The 20,372-nt window shown below is 38.8% G+C and overlaps 1 protein-coding gene across 1 annotated transcript in view; it reads right to left on the reverse strand.

Annotated features, from left to right (window-relative positions):
• The window catches only part of adgra3 (adhesion G protein-coupled receptor A3), a 246,688-nt gene that overhangs the window by 12,314 nt on the left and 214,002 nt on the right, over positions 1–20,372 (reverse strand). Inside the window, exons 16-17 of the mRNA XM_041193385.1 lie at positions 20,095–20,218; positions 3,272–3,417 (exon numbers count right to left, since the gene is read on the reverse strand). Coding sequence (XP_041049319.1) covers positions 3,272–3,417; positions 20,095–20,218 — 270 coding nt within the window. The remainder of the gene's footprint in view (positions 1–3,271; positions 3,418–20,094; positions 20,219–20,372) is intronic.

A 20,372-nucleotide genomic window follows, 5' to 3' on the forward strand; every position in this document is an offset into this window, starting at 1 on the left:
AGACATAATCAAGAGGAAAGGTATTAAACAACTGCAAGTCTGGTTTTCAAACATAACTGTTCACGATAAATAAGGCTTTTTTAAACTAGTCAGTGATATAATAATGTTGGAAGAATTTCAAATATTGTTAGTAAGATTAGTAATGCTTATCCATTGATTTTAGGAAATACCTGATTTTATCACATTATGGTAACATTTTAATTATTGCTCAACGTATTATGAAATTCTCTGATCTCCGATAATTAAGCAAGTAATGGACATCAATGTTCCCTTTAAGCTGTGTAGGTTTGTGGTCATTGTAGTAACTGGGAATGTGCCATGCAGGGAACAAACGGAACAAGCACAAGCAACACTCCCTCAAAGATGTGCAAAGGTAAGGCCGTACATCAGTCTTAAAGGGGCCTTGCAGTGCATCAAATTGGTCGCGCACAACAAACAGAAGTTGTAGGGAACATTAAGACAAAAGCAAAAAACTGTGGATGCTGGAAATCCAAAACAAAAATAAAAATACCTGGAAAAACTCAGCAAGTCTGACAACATCTGCGTAGAGGAACACAGTTAACGTTTTGATTTTTTTCCAGGTATTTTTATTTTTGTTTTGTAGGGAACATTGATGGACTAGCATTAATTTAATTTTCAACCAACTTGTAGCTCAATGTGTCGGCAGCATATTGCTTTACAATAGACTGATGCACATTGGAAAGGAATTACAATAATGAGAGACTGTTCAGTATGCAATATTTAATATAAAGCACAAAAACAAGATGTTTGTCCCAAGAGGGCCATGCTGGCATTAGCTCCTTGCAAGCCTTCTCCGACCCCTCTTCATCTAACTCTATCAAAGCCTTATATTTCTTTCTTCCCTATGTGTTTATCTAAATTCCTCTTATATGCATCAATACATTTCACCTCAACCATTAGATACGATGGTGAGTTCCACATCCTCTGGGCGAAAAAGCTTCTCCTGAATTCCTTATTGGATTATTAGTATTCATCTTATATTAATGGCTGTTAGTTTTAGTCTCCGCCACAAGTACAGATTATTCTAATTCTTAAATAAATAGATTAGCATCAAAATAATTAGTATCTACATGTTTTTACACTATTCGGTAACCAGTCAGTTTATTGTCTGCAGGATTGAAAAGAAAATACTGGGGATCTGAAATAAAAATAGGTAATGCTGAAGTACAAGTTAGAATTGAAGATGATTCAAATTTAAAATGTTATTTTTCTTCATTCCCTTTCAGAAGCTGATGAACCTGCCAGACATTTCCAGCATATTAAGTTTATTTTTAGATTTATTGTATGTTTCAGCCCCTCTTAACCTTGGGTTAGTTTATCCATCCTGCATTTAGTAATTTACTACAAAATTACATGTTTTCTTCTCAAATATTTCCTACTCTTTAATTAAATAATCAAAATTCTATATAATTCTACGTACATGGAATAGTTCCAAAATATTGTAATCTCCCTTTCCAATGTGCATCATCTAATACAGTACTTCTTTTAACAGAAGGAAAGTCTGAGCCATCTTTAAAAGCAGTTTGAGGGTATCACAACAGATATCTTTGACTTCTGACCAGAATGTTAGTAGAATGACTCTAGCACTACCATTGGTACTGATATAGGTCCGGAACATTATGCGACCTGGGCCTCATTAACATGCCACTAAGAAATTGTGGAAAGTGCAGCACATGGTTTCGGGAGGGCAGGAAATCATCGCTTCCTAATCCTAACCCTAGGCCAGCCTGTAGTCTCGGATAGGAAGGCCTTGAATGGGCTAGCACTCCTGCTCCATTCGGATCCACCAAAAAAAATATTTTCTTGGACAAGTTTGACTGATCACAAGCAGTGTTTTCAGTTAATTTTTATTTTCAGAATTATTTTCTAAAAAGCAAAATTGGTTAGGACCTTCAAACGCCTGGAACAAAGTCTGCATTCTCTGCAAAAACTGTATCAGAAAATTGCAATCAAGTCTTAGGAACAGTGTATGATTCTAATTTTCATATTTAAGCAGTCTGCCAGTTGATTCAGGTGGGCTCCCCAGAATGAATGACATTACTAAATACAATATGCTACTGGTTCAACCAAGTGACATCTCAGGTGAAGTGTGGAAACCAGTGAGTAAGAGGAGACTTTATAGAACTTTTATACTTAGATATCAAACACGCCATGAATTTCTCTACAGGTGTTGATGGAGACACTGTAAATGCTTAAGGGAAATAAATTTGGACACATTTTATAAAATTATGCATATTTAATTAATATTTAGCTACTTTTTGAAACAGGGATAATGAAAATACAGAAGTTTTGGAAGTTGTGTACAGCATTAAATATTGGCTTTAGTTTATAGTCTCCAAATTTTAGTTATTTTAATTATAAAATATTCTACATGATTAATACAAAAACAGTTTTAAAAGCTCCACACATTATTGCTTTTAAATCATGCACATCTCCTGGGATCAAACTGGTAAGTCTGAAAAAATAATTAGAACCACAAATGATAGTTACTAATCAACTTTTAAAATAGAAATAGGAGTGTCCCATGATGTCTCAACATTGATTAAGACATCAAAAATTAACATTTTTACATTTAATGAGCAAGCGCTGTATTACCTTACTAATGAACTCTATATGCCAAGTATATGATATTTAAAAGTTTGTGGACTCCTTAGTACTCAGGCCCTTATTAATGCAAAACCCATTCCTATAAAAATATGTAACTGCATATTTTAAAAAAAATTCTCTCAATTACTTACAGCCTGCATCATGTTTTGTTGATTTTTTTTCTTTTCATATTTTCTTCAAATCATTCGTTGTCAAATGATTCTAAATATAATTTACAATTTTATTTTCTTCTACAATTTTACCCTATTCTCATCCATTGTTTCACTTGTCTTGATTGAGCTCAATATCTTCTAGCATAGCTTTCCAACTGTTCCAAGAATGTGTTTTTCAGATGACGTAGAATTGAGACTGAACCTATCCACATGCATACACAGCCACATACCTGATATCAAATGGTTCTCTTTGAAAAGTGCATTACTTAAAATAATCAAGGAAAGATCATAAGGTGAACTCCAAAAAACATTCTTGTCTGAAATGAATAAACTCAAGTGCAAAGTTAATGTATCTTCCAACGATGAAAGCAACCCCTTGAAAAGGATTCTAGTGAAAAAAAATGAAATCTTCAAACTTCTGTATGAAGAAGTACAAAATTCTGAAACCAATCATACATCAGAGCTTGTGAAATATGAACAAACTTTCTCACCTGAGCATTGGCCGAGGCGGGAGAGGGGGCTCTTCAGGGTCCTGACATCTCTTTGCTTTCCTTGTCAACTGTTTTAAAATATTGCGTGCTGTGACACCAACCCACAGGATAGTGGCAAGGGTAGAATAATGTAGAATTATCCCAACCTACAATTTTAAAACATCAACAGGTGAGGAATTATAGAAATCTAGGATCTGCAAGTCTGTCATCATACAGTGGTATGCTATGCTGATGAGTTTATGCTTTACTATTGATTTACAATACGTATTAAATGCGCTTCGTTCTATAACATAGTGAAACTATTCACTGTATATGCTAGTGTATAATTTAACCAGTTTATGGGCAATCCTCCACCTAAAATTCCACCCAAATATAAAACTGTCCCCTAAAATTATAAAGTTGCCATTCACCAAAATTCTAACCTATGTATTGACTGTTGCGCAGAAACACACTTTCCCCACCTCTTCACCATTTCAACCAAACCATTTTCATCGATTTGCCACACTTTACTCCTTGTTACGATCCCTGAAGAGACCATTAATGCTTTTAAAGACATTCAACCTTCTAGTTAATAGATGAAAAGGATGGTTTAACAAGATTTCATATTTCATGATTTTTACTGTAACAAATAACTAAAAGCATTATTGACTAAACACTTCTGTCTTTTCGTGGGCAACTTATACTTTAATCTAGAGAAAGGAATGTTCCCCTTCTATAATTATCACACACTGCACGCTCTATGGAATTATACTCCTTATAGTCAACAGTTCACAGCTGCTCCCAGCTTTCAACAGGTTCCTGGATCCCCGTTTGGGCTAGTAGCAAAACTGAGTGACCACCTCCAGGCGTTTTCCTTAGTTTTCAGAGATTTTCCTAAATCCACTACTAGCAGTAAAGCCTATCTCAATCAAAAACAGAAAATGCTGGAAAAACTCGACAGGTCTAACAGCATCTGTGGAGAGAAAAAAAATTAACATTTTGAGTCCTTATGACTCTTCTTCAGAGCTAGAGAAGTAAAAATATAATGAAAATTATGTTGTTTAAGGGGGTGGAGCAGGTGAAGCTGGACAGAAGGCCAGTGATAGGTGGAGGCAAAGGAGAGATTGCCAGAGATGTCATAGAAAAAAGGACAAAGGGTGTTAATGGTAGTGGTATTGGCTAAAGGAGGTGCTGATGGTGGCATTAAGGTCAGAAAGCATAATGTGATAATAGCAGGACAAGGGTAAACACTCTGGAAAGAACAACATGAACAAGTGACAGATGGCCCTTGTGGGGGTAGGGTGAGGGGAGGGGACAGTAGTGGGAAAAAAGGTTGAAAATAGGATAAAAGGTGGGGATAAAACAATGAGGAACAGCACCTCATCTTCTGATTAGGCACTTTACAGCCTTCCAGACTTAATATCTAGTTCAAGAACATCAGGCCATGAATTCTTGCCTCCATCCTCATCCCCTTTTATCCCCTTTATTCAATATTCATTTTAATTTTTATTTTTTATCCAATTATTTATTTTCATTTTTATTCATTATTCTATCTCCACCTTTTATCTTGTTTTCAATCTTTTTTCCCACCACCGTCCCCTCCCCCGACCTCACCCCCCACAAGGGCCATCTGTTACTTGTTCATGTTGTTCTTTCCAGAGTGCTTACCCTTGTCCTGCTAATATCACATTCTGCTTTCTGACAATGCCACCATTGGCATCTCCTTTAGCCAATACCACTATCATTATCACTCCTTTGTCCTTTTCTCCATGACATTTCTGGTAATCACTCCTTTGCCTCCACCTATCACTGGCCTTCTATCCAGCTTCACCTGCTCCACCCCACTTGAACAGTATAAATTTAATCACATTTTTACTTCTCTTGAGCTCTGAAGAAGAGTCATAAGGACTCAAAACGTTAACTCTGCTTTTTTTCTCTCCACAGATGCTGTTAGACTTGAGTTTTTCCAGCTTTTTCTGTTTTTGTTTCAGATTTCTAGCATCCACACTATTTTGCTTTTATCTTAAGCCTATCTCAATGATTCTTCCCCCCTAGCCAAGCCAGGAAGAATCTCCCAGAAACCTTAGATGGCTGTGGGATACGTCTGTTCCAATAGAGACCGTTTCCCTCCTGCATCTGGTTGTGGTAGTACGCAAAGCCAAGCAGCCTCTTCTTTCTGATGACCACATAAAACTATAGTCTGTGTGTGATCTTTATTGATTTGTAGAGGGCCTGTAACCTGATCTCAAAAATGACTTCCTCTGCACTCTGTGGCAACATGAAATATATTAGCCTTGCATCCAGGTAGAAATGCTGATTGGTATTCTTGGCCCCAACTCTCTCATCTTAGAAGTAAATGGACAGTTTACAGCACAACTGTTTACAACCCAATACTTTCAACACCCTCCCTGGGACTTGGGAGACTCAGTCTACTCATTGTGAACTCAGAGACTGATGCCATTGTCTCCAACTGTGAACACTTTACCTAGTAACACAACTTGGACCTCTCTATGATCTTAAACTGCCACAGGTCGGTTGTCAAGCAGACTTCAAAACAGGTCACATGGCCCCCCCTTCATTTTACCTTAAAGTAAAGAGACAGTTCCAAAACAAAATTTTTTAAACCTCATCATTCTAACACCTTCCCCCTAAGAAAACAAAAACTCTTCACTTTCATGATGTGCTTCCCTGAACAATATCCAAAATATAACTTACAACATTCTATACATTATAACTAACTTACTATATATAAGGAACATTCTCCCCCCATGCTGTCACATTTTCCATTAAACAGTCCATCTCAGCAGTGTCACAATCTTTAACCCGTATGAATTAATACATGTAACAATCCAATGATTTAAAATCCTTTTTACGGCAATTCTTAAAGTCCTTCCTCTCATCTGGCTGAGAAATGGCTTCATTCCTAATAACTCCTTTCTCATCAGTAAGGGGCGCGCTAGGAGATAGATGACTATGCCGGAGTGAGACAGAGACTGAGTAGCGAATTAGGTTCACGTGGGAATTCAGTGCACAAGGAAAAGAGGTATACATTGGAATTTTTTTTAAGTTAATTGAGTAATTAAGTTAACTAAATATTATAGGTAACAATGGCAGGACAAGTGTTCTGATGCAGCTGTGGAATGGGGCAGCTTTTTGATGCCAAAGCGATCCATGACAAACATGTCTGCAGAAAGTGTAAGCAGTTAGAGGAATTCTGGATCGGGATTATTGATCTGGAGACCAAACTGCAGACAATGCGCAATTTGAGGGGGAGAAATACCCAGGCACTTTGTTCCAGAAGACAGTCACGCACCTTAGAATAGGGCCATTTGTTTTAGTCAGTAGTGAGGGACAGGAGGATGTGACCATGAGTAAAACAGATAATGGGACCAAGCAGACAGTGATGGAGCAGCCTCAGACTTTGCAATTGTCAAACAGGTTTGAGATGCTGACAACCTGTATGGATCAAAATGAGGTCTGCAAGATGGATGAGCAGGATGGCCATGGCACAGGGAGCCATTCAAACTGGGGAAGCAAACAGGAATGTAGTGGTAGTAGGGGATATTATAGTGAGGGGTATTGATACTGTTCTCTGCAGCAAAGAGCGAGAGTCCAGAAGGCTCTGTTGCTTGCCTGGATCCAGGTTGGGGCACTGGCTCAGGGCTGGAGAGGAACTTGCAGTGGCAGGTGGGGGTTCCAGTCATCATGGCCTGTGTAGGTACCAATGACTCAGGCAGGATAAGGAAGGAGGTTCTGCATAGACAATATGAGAAGCTAGGTACCAAATTAAGAAGCAGGAACTCAAAGATAATGAGAGATGAATGTGTGCTCAAAGACTGGTGTGGGATAAGCGGGTTCCGGTTCATGGGGCACTGGTACCAGTGCTGGGGAAAATGCAGGTTGCACTGTTGGGATGGTCTACATCTGAACCATGCTGGGATGTGTGTTCATGCGAATCGCATAATTAGGGAAGTAGAGAGGGCTTTAAACTAAACAAAGGGTGTGAGGGATCAAGCTTGAGTACATGTGGCAAATCAAGGGGTAGATTCAAGACAGGCCACCATAATAGTAAAATGGGCAATGAGGGTCATAGAATAGCAGGATGGGACAGAGAGATACAACCTAAGAATATGCCAATAGTCAAGACTAGATGTTACAAAGCTAACAAAAAGACAAAACTAAAGGCTCTGCATCTGAATCCCTGTAGCATTCATAACAAAGTAAATGAAATAATTGCGCACATTGAAATAATTAAATATGATCTGATAGCCATTATGGAGACATGGCTGCAGGATGACAAAGATTGGATCCTGAATATTGAGGTGTCTATGATATTCAAGAAGAATAGGAAGCGAGGTAAAGGTGGTTGAGGTAGCACAGTTGATGAAGGATGGCATTGGAGTAATCAAGATGGCCTTGTTTCAGAAGATCAGGATGTAGAATCGGTTTAGGTAGGGATGAGGAATAGTAGGGGAAAGAAGTCATTATGGGAGTGGTCTACAGGCCCCCTAAAAGTAACCACAATGTAGGACAAAGTATACTAACAAGAAATACCGGTGCTTGTGATCAAGGGACAGCAATAGTTATGGGTGATTTTAATCTACATATAAACTATATTAAAAAAATCAGATTGGCAGTAGGAGCCTGAGTGAGGAGTTCATAGAATGTTTTCAAGATAATTTTTTCGAGCAGCACATTGTGGAGCCAACCAGAGAGCAGGTTATATTACATTTGGTATTGTGTAATGTGACAGGATTAATTAATTACCTCAGAGTAAAGGCACCCCAAGGTAGCAGCAACCACAATGTGATTGAATTTTACATCCAGTTTGAGACGGTGAAGAGTGGGTCTAAGACTAGTATTTTTTAAACTTAAATAAGGGCAACTATGTGGGCATAAAAGCTGAGCTAGCTGAAATGGACTTGGATACAAGGCTAGGGGAGAGATCAATAGAGAAGCAAGGGCAGGCATTTAGGGGGATAATTCAGATTACTCAGAATAAGTATATTCCTTCTATAAGGAAATGGCAGATGAAATGAACAAACATTTTGCTTCTGTCTTCACTATAGAGGATGCAAAAAATATTCCAGTAATAGCTGTAAATCAGGAGATGGAAGGGAGAGGGGAACTTTGTGAAATTACAATCACTAACGAAGCGCTACTGAGCAAACCGATGGAGCTGCAGGCTGACAAGTCTCCGGGCCCTGATGGGCTTCATCCTAGGGTCTTAAAAGAGGTGGCAAATGAGGTAGCAGTTGCGTTGGTGTTAATCTTCCAAAATTCGCAAGATTTTGGGAAGGTTCCATCAGGCTGGAAAGTAGCAAATATAACCCCTCTATTCAAGAAGGGAGGGAGACAGAAAACTGTTGGCCAGATAGCTTGACGTCTGTTGTGGGGAAGGTGTTAGAATAGGTCACTAAGGAGGTTATAGCTGGGCACCTAGAGAAACCCAAGGTAATCGGGATGAGCCAGCAAGGTTTTGTGAAAGGGAATTCATGTATAACCAATATATTGAAGTTTTTGAAGGAGTAACATGTGCTGTAAAGGAGAGCCTGTAGATGGGCTGTACCTGGATTTCCAGAAGGCATTTGATAAGGTGCTACATCAAAGTTTATTGCAGAAAGTAAAAGCTCATGGCGTATAAAGTAACATATTAGCATGGATAAAGGTTGGCTGGCTGGCAGAAAACAAAGTATGCATAAATGTGCCCTTTTCCGATTGGCTGAATGTGACAAGTGGAGTCCCACAAGGGTCTGTGCTGGGGCCTCAACTTCTTACAATTTATATTAATGACTTTGTGAGGGGAGTGAAAGCATGGTAGCTAAATTTGCAGATGACACAGATAGGTAGGAAAGTATGTTATGAAGAGAACATAAGGAGGTTGCAGAAAGGGGGAGAGAGTGGGCAAAAAATCTGGTAGATGGAGTATCATGCAGGAAAATGTGAAGCTGTTCACTTTGGCAGGAAGAATAAAAAAATGAGTATTACTTAAATGGAGAATGGCTGCAGAATTCCAAGATGCAGAGGGATCTAAGTGTTCTAGCGCATGAATCACAAAAAGTTAGTAAGCATGTACAGTGCGTAATTAAAGCGGCTAATGGAATCCTATCCTTTATTATAAGAGGATAGGAACATAAAAGGAAGGATGTTATGCTTCAGTTATACAGGGCATTGGTGAGACTGCATCCTCAGTGTCGTGTGCAGTTTTGGTCTCCTTATTTAAGGAAGGATGTTAAAGCATTGGAGGCAGTTCAGAGATTTACTAGATCGATACCTGGAATGAGCGGGTTGTCTTATGAGGAAAGGTTAGGCAGACTGGGCTCATTTTCACTGGGGTTTAGAAAAATGAGGGATGACTTGATGGAAGTATATAAGATCTGGAATGGTCTTGACAAGGTGGACATGGAAAGGATGTTTCCTCTTGTGGGTGAGTCCAGAACTAGAGCGCATTGTTGCAAAATTAGGGGTTGCACTTTTAGGACACAGATGAGGAGAAATATTTCCTCTAATGGTTGTGCGACTTTGGAACTCTGGCTCCGACGGGTGGAGGCAGGGTCACTGCATATTTTTAAGGCAGAGATAGATTGATTCCCTTGCCTAACAAGAACCTAAGTTTATCGGAGGTAGATGGGATGTGGAAATCGAACACAAGCAGATCGGTCATGATCTTAATGAATGGCAAGCAATGGGTTGAATGGCCTACTTCTGCTCCTATTTCATTAGTTTGAATGTTCATGACAGTTAGAGTTCACATTGTTTCCATGTCCTTGCTTAAAACATGGCACAATTAATTCAGTTTGGGAAACTTTGTCAAGAACAATATTGCTGACTTAAAATAGTCCCACCATTCTTAGGTATAAATTGTATCTCTCTGTCATATGCTTTTTACTGTCTGGATTCAGTTTGGTTCTTCTTTAAAACCAGATCTTACATGTCATCAGGCTACTGACTTTTTAACTCCATTGTTGTTGGATCACCCTGTTCAGATTTTACCTTCTGATCTCCATTTTCTTTCAGAGGTATTGCTCTTTCATGTCCAACTTTGAAAACAAAATGCTTGCCAACCACCTGAATTACCTTTCTCCTAGCTAAACACAGGATCACGGTCTCCTTCGCTGCTTTAAGAATCTTGTTCATATTCTGTTTATATTCCGATGAGTACTGATTGGTTGGCAAGCTGCGTTGCCATGGAAAATGCACCACTGATGGTGACTGTGTTAACTGCCAAGCATTGTGTGAAATTTAAACCAGGCAGCTTGACCCCGATTGGTCAAGACATTGCCCTGAGGAATGAGTCAGCAAATGGCTGTCACTTACTTTGTTTAGCTGAAACAGGCACAATGCATGTACATGTTCTTTTTGTCTGCAAAGAACAGGGCCCTGTGTATTAATATATGTAGTTTCCAATACATGCAAATGTATGACATTATGAGCCCAACTGACAATCTTAACTTGGTTGTCAGCATAATTTTTAGCACACTGAGGATGATTTAGCAAATGTTGTCCAATCGCGAAATCGCATCTACTGTTGGACACTGTTTTGAGTTTTGCAAGCACAGGCTGGTTGGATATGGTCTGTACCCTGCCTGTTGCGTACAGTGGCTGAGATAGGCTGTTTGATACGATCCGCAGTCTTTGGGATGTATGACCTACATATCTAGCATCATACTGGCACTGAAATTCATATATCGCATTACTCATTTGTGATAGGCAGAATATCTTTTTGGCTTGACAGCAACATCCTGTTAGTGGCAAATATCACTTCTGTTGCTACTGCAAAGTAGGAGCGTGAAACAGCTAGCCTCACCTGCTGCTCAAATTTTTGAGATACCTTGCCCTTCCCGGGTAGTCTGAAAACTGCGCAGTTTTCAGGGTAGAAAGCAACGGCCTTAGGCTGGTTCATGAATTTGCGACATATACAACATGAAATAGCCATTATTCTGCAGGATGTCTTTGATGCGCCTTGTTTCAGCATCAAGCTTGCATGGTGAGCAAATGGCTCGGTGCCCTATTTACAAGATTACCGATAAGAACAACCTTATAGCGTGTTGAACTGTAAGAATCCCAATGCGTATGTTGACCTGTGAAGGTAAGCTTGCAGTAGATGGTGGTAGAGAACCCACTGGCAGATTTCTCAACTAGTACGTCAAGGAAGGGGAGTTCACTTGACTGCTCCATTTCATAGGTGAACTTGAGGGCAGGATGGAGCTCATTAAGACATATAAGGAAATTGTTACATGCAGCTGCGGATTTAAATATAGCAAATGGATCATCCACGTTTCGGAAATATGCGGACGGTAGGTGGTTAGGTGTCATTCCATCGAAATCATATTTCTCATGGAACCCAACAAAGATGTTTGTGATAGCTGGGTCTAGAGGGGGTCCCATGGCAGCATCATCTATTTGGGCATGTAACAACTTCCTTACATGTCTTAATGGGCTCCAACCTGCCCTCAAATTCACCTATGAAATGAATTCCCCTTCCTTGACATACTAGTTGAGAAATCTGCCAGTGGATTCTCTACCACCGTCTACCGCAAGGCAACTTTCATTGGTTAATATATGCGTTGGGATTCTTGAAGTTCCACACACTATAAGATTGGTCTTATCGGCAATCTTCTAAATATGGCCCCGAGCCATTTGCTCGTCATGCAAGCTTGATGCTGAAATAGGACGCATCAAAGGCATCCTGCAGGATAATAGCTACCCTGATCATATCATTTCATGCTGTATATGACGCAAACTCATGAATGGGCCTAAAGCCGTCACTTTCTGCCCTGAAAACTGCCCAGTCTACCTCAGATTACCCTGGAAGGGCAAGGTATCTCAAAAATATGAGCAACATGAGCGGTATTTGCCACTAACAGGATGCTGCCATGAAGCCACACAGACGTTCTGCTTATCACACAACTGAGTAATGTGGCATATAAATTTTAGTGCCAGTGTGATGCTAGGTATGTAGGCTGTATGTCCCAAAGACTGGCGGATCATATTAAACAGCATGTCCCAGCCACCTTTCACAATGGGCAGAGTACAGACCAGCCTGTGCTTGCAAAATTCAAAACAGTGTCCAACATTAGACGTGATTCCACGATTGGACAACATCTGCTAAATAATCCTCAATGTGCTAAGAGTTACGCTGACAGCCAGCTTCAGATTGTCAGTCCGGCTCATAATGTGGCACATTTGCGTATACTGGAAGCTACATATATTAATAGGGCACTGTTCTTTGTCGACAAAGAACATGTACATACATTGCACATGTTTCAGCTAAACAAAATAAGTGACAGCCATTCACTAACTCATTCCTCAGGGCAATTCCTTGGCCAATCAGAGTCAAGTTGCCTGGTTTAAATTTCAAATAATGCTTGGTAGTTAATTAACAGTCACATCAGTGGTGCATTCTCCATGGCAATGCCGCTTGCCGACCAATCAGCACTCTCTTCACATACAGAATAAATCGTTGTTTTTCCCCTTATATTGGTATTCTTGCGAGTGTCCTGATGAGTGCAAGATGAAAAGCTTAGACATGCCTCTTTTTCAGCAATACTCAAGTTCTGTACTATCAGACATTCTTGACAATCTTTTTTAATTAGCTGTCACAATTTTCTACACTCCTTCTGTTTTTCGTCTTCCTCTTCAGTCTGAGCTTTGTCCAATTGCTTCTGAGCAAGATCCACAGCTTCTTCATTTTACGCTCCAAAGTTTAATATGCTTTGTAATTCCACAGAAAAGAGGGAACAGAGCACACTCTCTCTCTGTTTATCTATCAGCCTGGAGTACTGCTGCTGCATTCTATATTCAAGAACACAAAAATTAGGAGGAGTAGGCCATTCGGCCTCTTGACCCTGCTCTGCCATTCAATAAGATCATGGCTAATCAGATTGCAATCTCAATTCCACTTTCCTATCTGCCCTCTATAGCCCTTGTTTTGGCATCTGTGACTTCAGATCTGCAGACAAGTTCAAAGCAGACAGATTCAGTTTGTTTGCACTTCAAATTAATATTTGTGCCGGTCAGAGGTTTCAAGGGTTGTTTACTCTCAGATGTCTGAGCTTTTGATTCTTTGGACTAATTCGTCAAGACAATACTTTCTACAGCAGGATTAAAAATAGTCCCAGATTTCTCTGGCTCATTGTCAATTTAAATGGACTTGCATACCATCCCTGAAGATCGTAATGCTCCATCTCCCAGGAGGTAATTTCCTAGTATGAAATCAACATTATCAATAGGCAATTTAGACATCAGTCTAACAATAACAGGCCTATTGACTAAAGTGTAGTTTAAATTCATTCTAGACAATGGAACAGGTAAACAATTTCCATCAATTTCCTGTAGCAATACATTTTTATTTAGCGAATTCTCTGGAGAGAAAATCACATCTTTTGCTAACAAGAAGCTTTAAACCAGCCCGTGTCCCGAAAAAAAGCAATCTTTTTGGCCCTTTATCAGACAAAACTGGAGTTCACCTTCAAATATGAAATCCTCAATCTTTTATTCTCCAATTTACACCCATTGTAAATACATTAGATGACATCAGTTTATCACAAGCTTCAACCACTAGTGCAACATTTTCCAGTGAAAGACTAGACAATCCTATGAAGCTTAGCCTTCAACCTCCAGTCAGCTTTCAGATGTCCTGTTTTATGGCAAAAGAAACATGTTGGTTGCCTCAAATCATTTTTATCTCCTCTACCGTCTCTTTCACTACTCTGAGAAACATCTGTCTTTTCAGTCTTGCTATTCCCATAGTATTTAGTGTTCTGCTTACTATCAACTCGTTTATCTCTTCTGCTTATGTATAGGTTTGCAAACAAAGGTTTGCTGCCACCTGTGCGTGGAATAATTTGTAACTATCAGCTAAATTGCAGCATCCCTTATTTTAGAAACATTACGCTCTTTTAAGTGGGACCTGATTCCTTAAAGAATAAGGTTTTTAAATTCTACCAGTAACAACGCCTCTCTAAGGTTTTCAAAAATCTGTTTGAGCTTCATGGCCCTATACCATCGATCAAACATCATGTTTTCTCTAGCAGAGAAAGTTTGATTTGGCCTCTTCCTCAAGATTCTAAATTTTTATCTAAAAGCTCCTGGAACTAGCTCATATGCATCAAGCACAGCAGCCTTAATGGTATCACAATCTGTAGAGTGTTCATCTGAAAAAGCCAAATAAACTTTCAATGCTTTTCCTACCAAAACACTAATAAAATTGTCCAAATTTCTTGCAGCCACTGTAACTTGGTAACAATTTTCTCAAATGAGACAAAATACATTTCAACTCCTTCCTCACTGGATTTAGGCACTAGGTGAATATTCCTTGCCAAATTAAAACCATGAATTAAACCTGACTCATCATCAAGTCTGCCTGCTACCCCCTGTTCAGGTAAACAACGTCTTTCTCTATCCAGTTCAAATATCCTAGTTTCTCTTTCTCTTTGGAATTCAAGTCTTTTCTTTTCCTTTACTCTTTGAAACTCACTCACTCTTTGCTCTCTATCTCCCTTTCTAACTTTTCTCTTTGGAATTCGAGTTCAGGTTTTTTCATTTCTCTTTATTTCTCTTCTTTTTGAGTTCACGTTTGTGCTTTTCTCTATCTCTTTGCATTTCAAGTTGTTTCATTTGTAACCAAATCCTTGCTAACTCAAACTTTGTATCTGAGCTAGTATTTTCTTCCTTAAGGTTCAAATGTTCAGCTAATACCTCAACTATTTCTGCTTTTGTAGCACCTACTTTTAACTCTATTTCCAACTTTTATGTCTTGGGTAAATGAGTTTGTTGACCAGCCAAACTCTAACTACACATCTTCTTATGTTCTCATCAATTGTTGCTTGCAATCAATAATGAGGGGAGAGTGATGCAAGAATAAACAGCGATAGTTTATTGAGACATAGGGCAGAGCACCAGATCATACATGCTCACTCGGAAACCTCCAGAACTAAACTCTCAGTTCCCAATTGCCCGCACTGTACAGTGAATCATCAGTGTTGTCACATGATCAGTACACTTGCATTCTCTTAAAAGGGACAGGGTACCTCACTTTACCACACCAACTTTCCCACTTTCACTTTTAAATTAAACTTTGTAAACTGTTACAAGGCACAGAAATACAAATCATTTCTTTCAAGGAAAGCTTCAGCAACAGACATAGCCATTTTTAACTTTTCAATAAATACAGCAAAATCACTGAAATCTTGTTTGTTTAAACTCTTGTCAAACCCAGTGGTACTTGTCTCATCCTGTGGATTCAAAATCCCACAAACAGCTCCCAATTTGATACGAACCTGAAGAGACTGATAATGTTTAAAAATATATCTGAACTTACGGTGAATTGCAGAAAAAATTACATGACAAGATATCATGTTTTAAAATTTTACTGCAACAAATAACTAAAATATTACTGAAAAGAGACATGTTGCCAAAGTTTTTTATCTTGCACTCATCAGGACAAATGCAAGAATGCCAAATTCCAAATGGCCCACAATAATTCATCCTACAGGAGAAAAGAGTGTCTATTGGTTGGCAAGTTGACTGGTTAGTCAAGGCGTTGCAATGGAGAAAGCAATGGGGAACTATCAGCTCCTCAAGGTCCTGGGTAAGTAATTAAAAGCACTATTGACTGAACACTACTTACTTTTTGTAGGATAGTTATACTTTAAACTAGAGAAAGAAAGGAACATTCCTCTTTTTTACTTATCACACATCACACTCTCCATGGAATTACTATCCTTATAGCAAACTGCTCCCAGTTGCTCCCAGCTTCCAATAGGTTCTTTTATTCCCATTTTGCTGAGTAGTAACTTCAAATGTCTGCCTCTAGGCACTTCCTTGGTTTTCAGAGAGTTTCCTAAATTCATTACTAGCAGTAAAGCTTATTGCCATGATTCTTCTCCTCTGGCCAAATCTCCCAGAATCCTTAGATGGCTCTAGGATGTATCTCTTTGACTAGAGACCGTCTCCCTCTACCATCTGGCTGAGGTAGCTTTCAAAGCCAAGCAGCCTCTTTTCTCTGCTGACCACACAAAACTGCTTCCCGTCAGTGACATTCATTGACTGGTAGGGAAGCCTGTAATCTTATCTCAAAAACGGCTTCCTCTGCACTCTTTTCCACAGCAACGTGAAACATATTAGCTTTGCATTCAGGTAGAAATGCTGGTTAGCTATTCTTGACCCCAACACTCTTTCATCTTAGAAGTAAATGGACAGTTTACAACCCGATATTTTCAACGCCTTTCTGGGACTTGGGAGACTCAGAGTCTACCCATTGTGAACTCAGACACTGCTGCCATTGTCTCCAACTATGAACACTGTACATTGTAGTCCCTGTAACATAATTTGTCCAGCATGCTGTCGAGCATACTTCAGAAAACTCCACTCCCCTCTTTCATTATTATGACACTAAAAGGGAATTCTGTTTCGCAACTCTCCCATCTTTAAGCCAGATGCCCACTGATGAGTTAAACTTCAGAGACATTTCAGCAGCATAGATAGCCTACACAGAAATTTAAAATCAGTAGCAGGACCCAGTGCTAATACCCAGAAGAGTTGCTGCTTAAATATCAGAGGATGTTGAGTGAAGCACATTGGAACAATAGCTGATTGGGAATAGGCTGCAACTTTCCTACATGTTAGTAGTGATGGAGCTATACCTTCTACTCCCAGACAAATCTAAGCAATTGCCAAAGCCATCTTGGAGTTTCACCAATTACAAAAATACCTCACCAACTCCTGAATTCAAAGTGCTTCCTGTACTCGTAACCTTAAAATTCACCAATCCTAAACCAATCAAGGAATTACAAATATTATACCGCCAAGAGCCTCCAATTTTTATGACACAGCAGTTGGTAAAGGCTGAGTTGTTTAAACTCCAGAGGGAAACTTGAACAACTGCTATAACCAAATTTTCAATTGATATGTTTGAGATGCAACTCTGCATTCAGGAATAAAGCCACAAAGCCTCAAGCGTTTTTTCTATATAAAACTACATTAAACATTTATTAATTTAACAAACTTAAACACATACACATGTCTACAAATTACTACCATAATAAGTTTTAATAAAATCCCCAATTTAATCACTCGTAGGTAAATCTTCACCAGGGCAATAATAACCCATAGGCTTTAAACAGAAACCAGGAAAAGCACATTTGACCTTCCAAATTCAAAATGAAGTTCCTTTGCAGACACAGTCCTAGGCTGGTTAGATATTAAATGCCTCTGATCTGCAGACACAAAACTCTTGTTTATACCTAGCTCTCCCTTTGAATGTAAATTTTCCATTGTATTACTAGGATTTTTTAATTTTACCTCTCCTAACCATAATCCTTTCATTCCACCAATTTTATTAGTAATATAAACACATTGCTTGGTGTCTCCCAAGATTTCACCCACTCTTTTGAATGGTTTATTCAACAAATGCAAATCTACTCTTTACCTTCTATCTTTATGTTTATTTAATTAACATCTCAAACTTCTATACATCAAAGCACCCAGACTAGCTGGCTTTAATCCAATTAAGCCACACACACACACACATAGACACAGACCCAACTACAATTCCAATTTAAAATAATTTCCAATAACATTATAGACATTAATCTCTTCATGACAGTTCCAGGGATGAGCAAATTCAGTTACAAGGATCGATTGGAGTAGCCATGGTTGTTCACCTTAGAGAAATGAAAGTTGAGAGGATATTTGATAGAGGTGTTCAAAATCACAAGGGGTCAAGACAGAGCAGACAGGAAGAAACTGTTCTCAATGGGGGAATGATCCAGAACCAGAGGACACAAATTTAAGATGATTCTGTGGCTTCTTTTGCCAATCACAAGGAAAACCTTTTGTTACACAGCAAGTGATTAGGTCCTAAAATTCACTACCCAAGAGTGTCGTATAGACATGTACAATCATGGCTTGCAAGAGGGAATTGGGTAAACACCTTTAGAGAAAAATATTGCAGAGCTACAGAGAAAGGGTTGGGGCATGGCTCTAACTAAGTTGCACTTTCAGAGAGCCAACATGGACATGACAGGCTGAATGCCAGCCTCTTTTTGTGATTAACCATTCCATGATTCTAAATATATTTCTAAAAAGCATTACACACCAGTTCTACATAGTAACATGTACACTCTTCTGAAAGTTAACGTGCTCTCATTTTATTGCTGGCAGTTTGCCAAAGTTATGCTCTGGTGAAGTTTCTTCTTGGGTGTCATGTATGGTTCTAATCACCACAACACAAGAGGCCATCTGAAGCTTAAAGGTGGTGCTATGGAGAGTAAGGAAGTGATCATCAATGCTAGAAGAGTAAACCATGAGGAACAATTAGATGAGAGGGCTCTTCACCCTCGGAAGTCAGGTGGCATGTAATATTTAAGATACCCAAAAAGGGTGAAAAGGTAACCCAGAGTGAAACTTTCAGATAAGGCAGAACAGTAGAATCATAGGTCACAGGTAAGGTTGTGAAGACCAAATTTAGAATAATGTCAGCAGGTATTTCTTAACAAAGGGTGCCAAACAGCCAAAAGTTTCACTTAAGGAACGATTTAATACTTAATGGACAGATAGTAGGGGTTGGTGTGCTGGAAGGATAAGATTTCAAGGCATCTTCAACTAGACCCATCTCATTACTGATATTTCAAGATGAATACAGGCAGTACTCCAAATTATTAATCATCAAAGTACATAATTCATTTTATTAAGTTTGTTTATATGTAGAACATGTTTATAGTCTACGGAAAACGTCTTTACTATGAATTTCTTTGGGCGTTCTCCTGTTCCTCCACCAGAGGCTTGGTGAAACTCTGGAGATAATTTTCAACTTTGGTGTTTAAGGAAAACTGACGGTACTGGATCAGCAGCTCTATCAGGTGGAAAGTAGGACAGGTGGCTGATTTGATTCCAACCAAATTACACTTGCAGAATGGTAAAAGGCTGGAGAAAATTTCTTACCAAGTTTTTTGGCAAAATAGTTATAAATTAGATAAAATTCATATATGTGTTTGCTGGTGTCTTGCACATTCAAAGAAAAACATCAGGGAGCCAACTCAAATGTACCAAACCAGCTTGCTCAAAACCAGAAAGTTGAAACATATTCAATCGCTGTAGAGTTTCAGTCATCAAAACAAACAGGGAACGTTAAACAGGAACATTGCCTGCCAAGTCCCAAGCTATCCATGGGCAATATAATAGAACATCTGCAATAGAAAATGGACTCCAATTATGTTAGTTGCTGTTTGTCCAGACAATTAATCAAACTCAGACCACCAATATCTACCTACACATACAGATTTCTTTTTTGCATTTTAATGCACCCCAAACTGATGAGATTTAAGTACGAGATCATTTTAGGTATGCCTAGTTCCTAGAGGGTGAATGTCTACAATATAAAGTTAGCAAATTAGAGCACTTCCTCAGGAGTCACAAAAAGAACTTACAGGTGTATTGGGGTCAAAGCACAAATTTTGGGACACAGTTTCAATTATTGTAAATTACTGAATTTAGGTGTGCTGATTCTTCTAGTGACAGCTTATGCTAAAACTCAAAATTGTTCTGATTATCGGCAATGACAGCACTCACTTAAAGGAGTACGAAATGATATCACCAAATATTGGAAGATAGCTATGTGAGCAGCACAATGACTGCAGCGATGAAACTCCATTATTTTAAACTATTTTTAATTAGGTTCAATTACCTCAAATAAAGGTGAAGGTAAATATACACTTTCAAATAATCTTCAGAGATGTATACTATTAATACTGTTGCTTTATGTCTGTTTCTCCACTAGTATTATTTCTATTGCAAAGTATTCATTAAATAACATATATAAAAAGATTTAACAATTTGCTTACCGCTTGGCAAATGCTAATATTCCTAGTCTGATTGATTCCACCTACAAACACTGCACACGTCAGGAAAACGTGAAAGCAAAAATTAACCAACATGTGCCAGCTCTTTCTGCTGATCCGAACCGCACTGTCAAAACAGAAGAAATCAACAGGACTGTTACCAAATGATCACAAATCAACTTTAAATATCGTTTCAAGATTTTTTTCTTTTTTTTATCTCGCTTTAGTCATCTTAGCATAACTGCAGGTTACTTCAAAAGCTTCAGTGTTTCATTTGGCAG

Source organism: Carcharodon carcharias, chromosome 1, assembly GCF_017639515.1.
Source record: "Carcharodon carcharias isolate sCarCar2 chromosome 1, sCarCar2.pri, whole genome shotgun sequence".
Lineage (NCBI taxonomy): Eukaryota > Metazoa > Chordata > Chondrichthyes > Lamniformes > Lamnidae > Carcharodon > Carcharodon carcharias.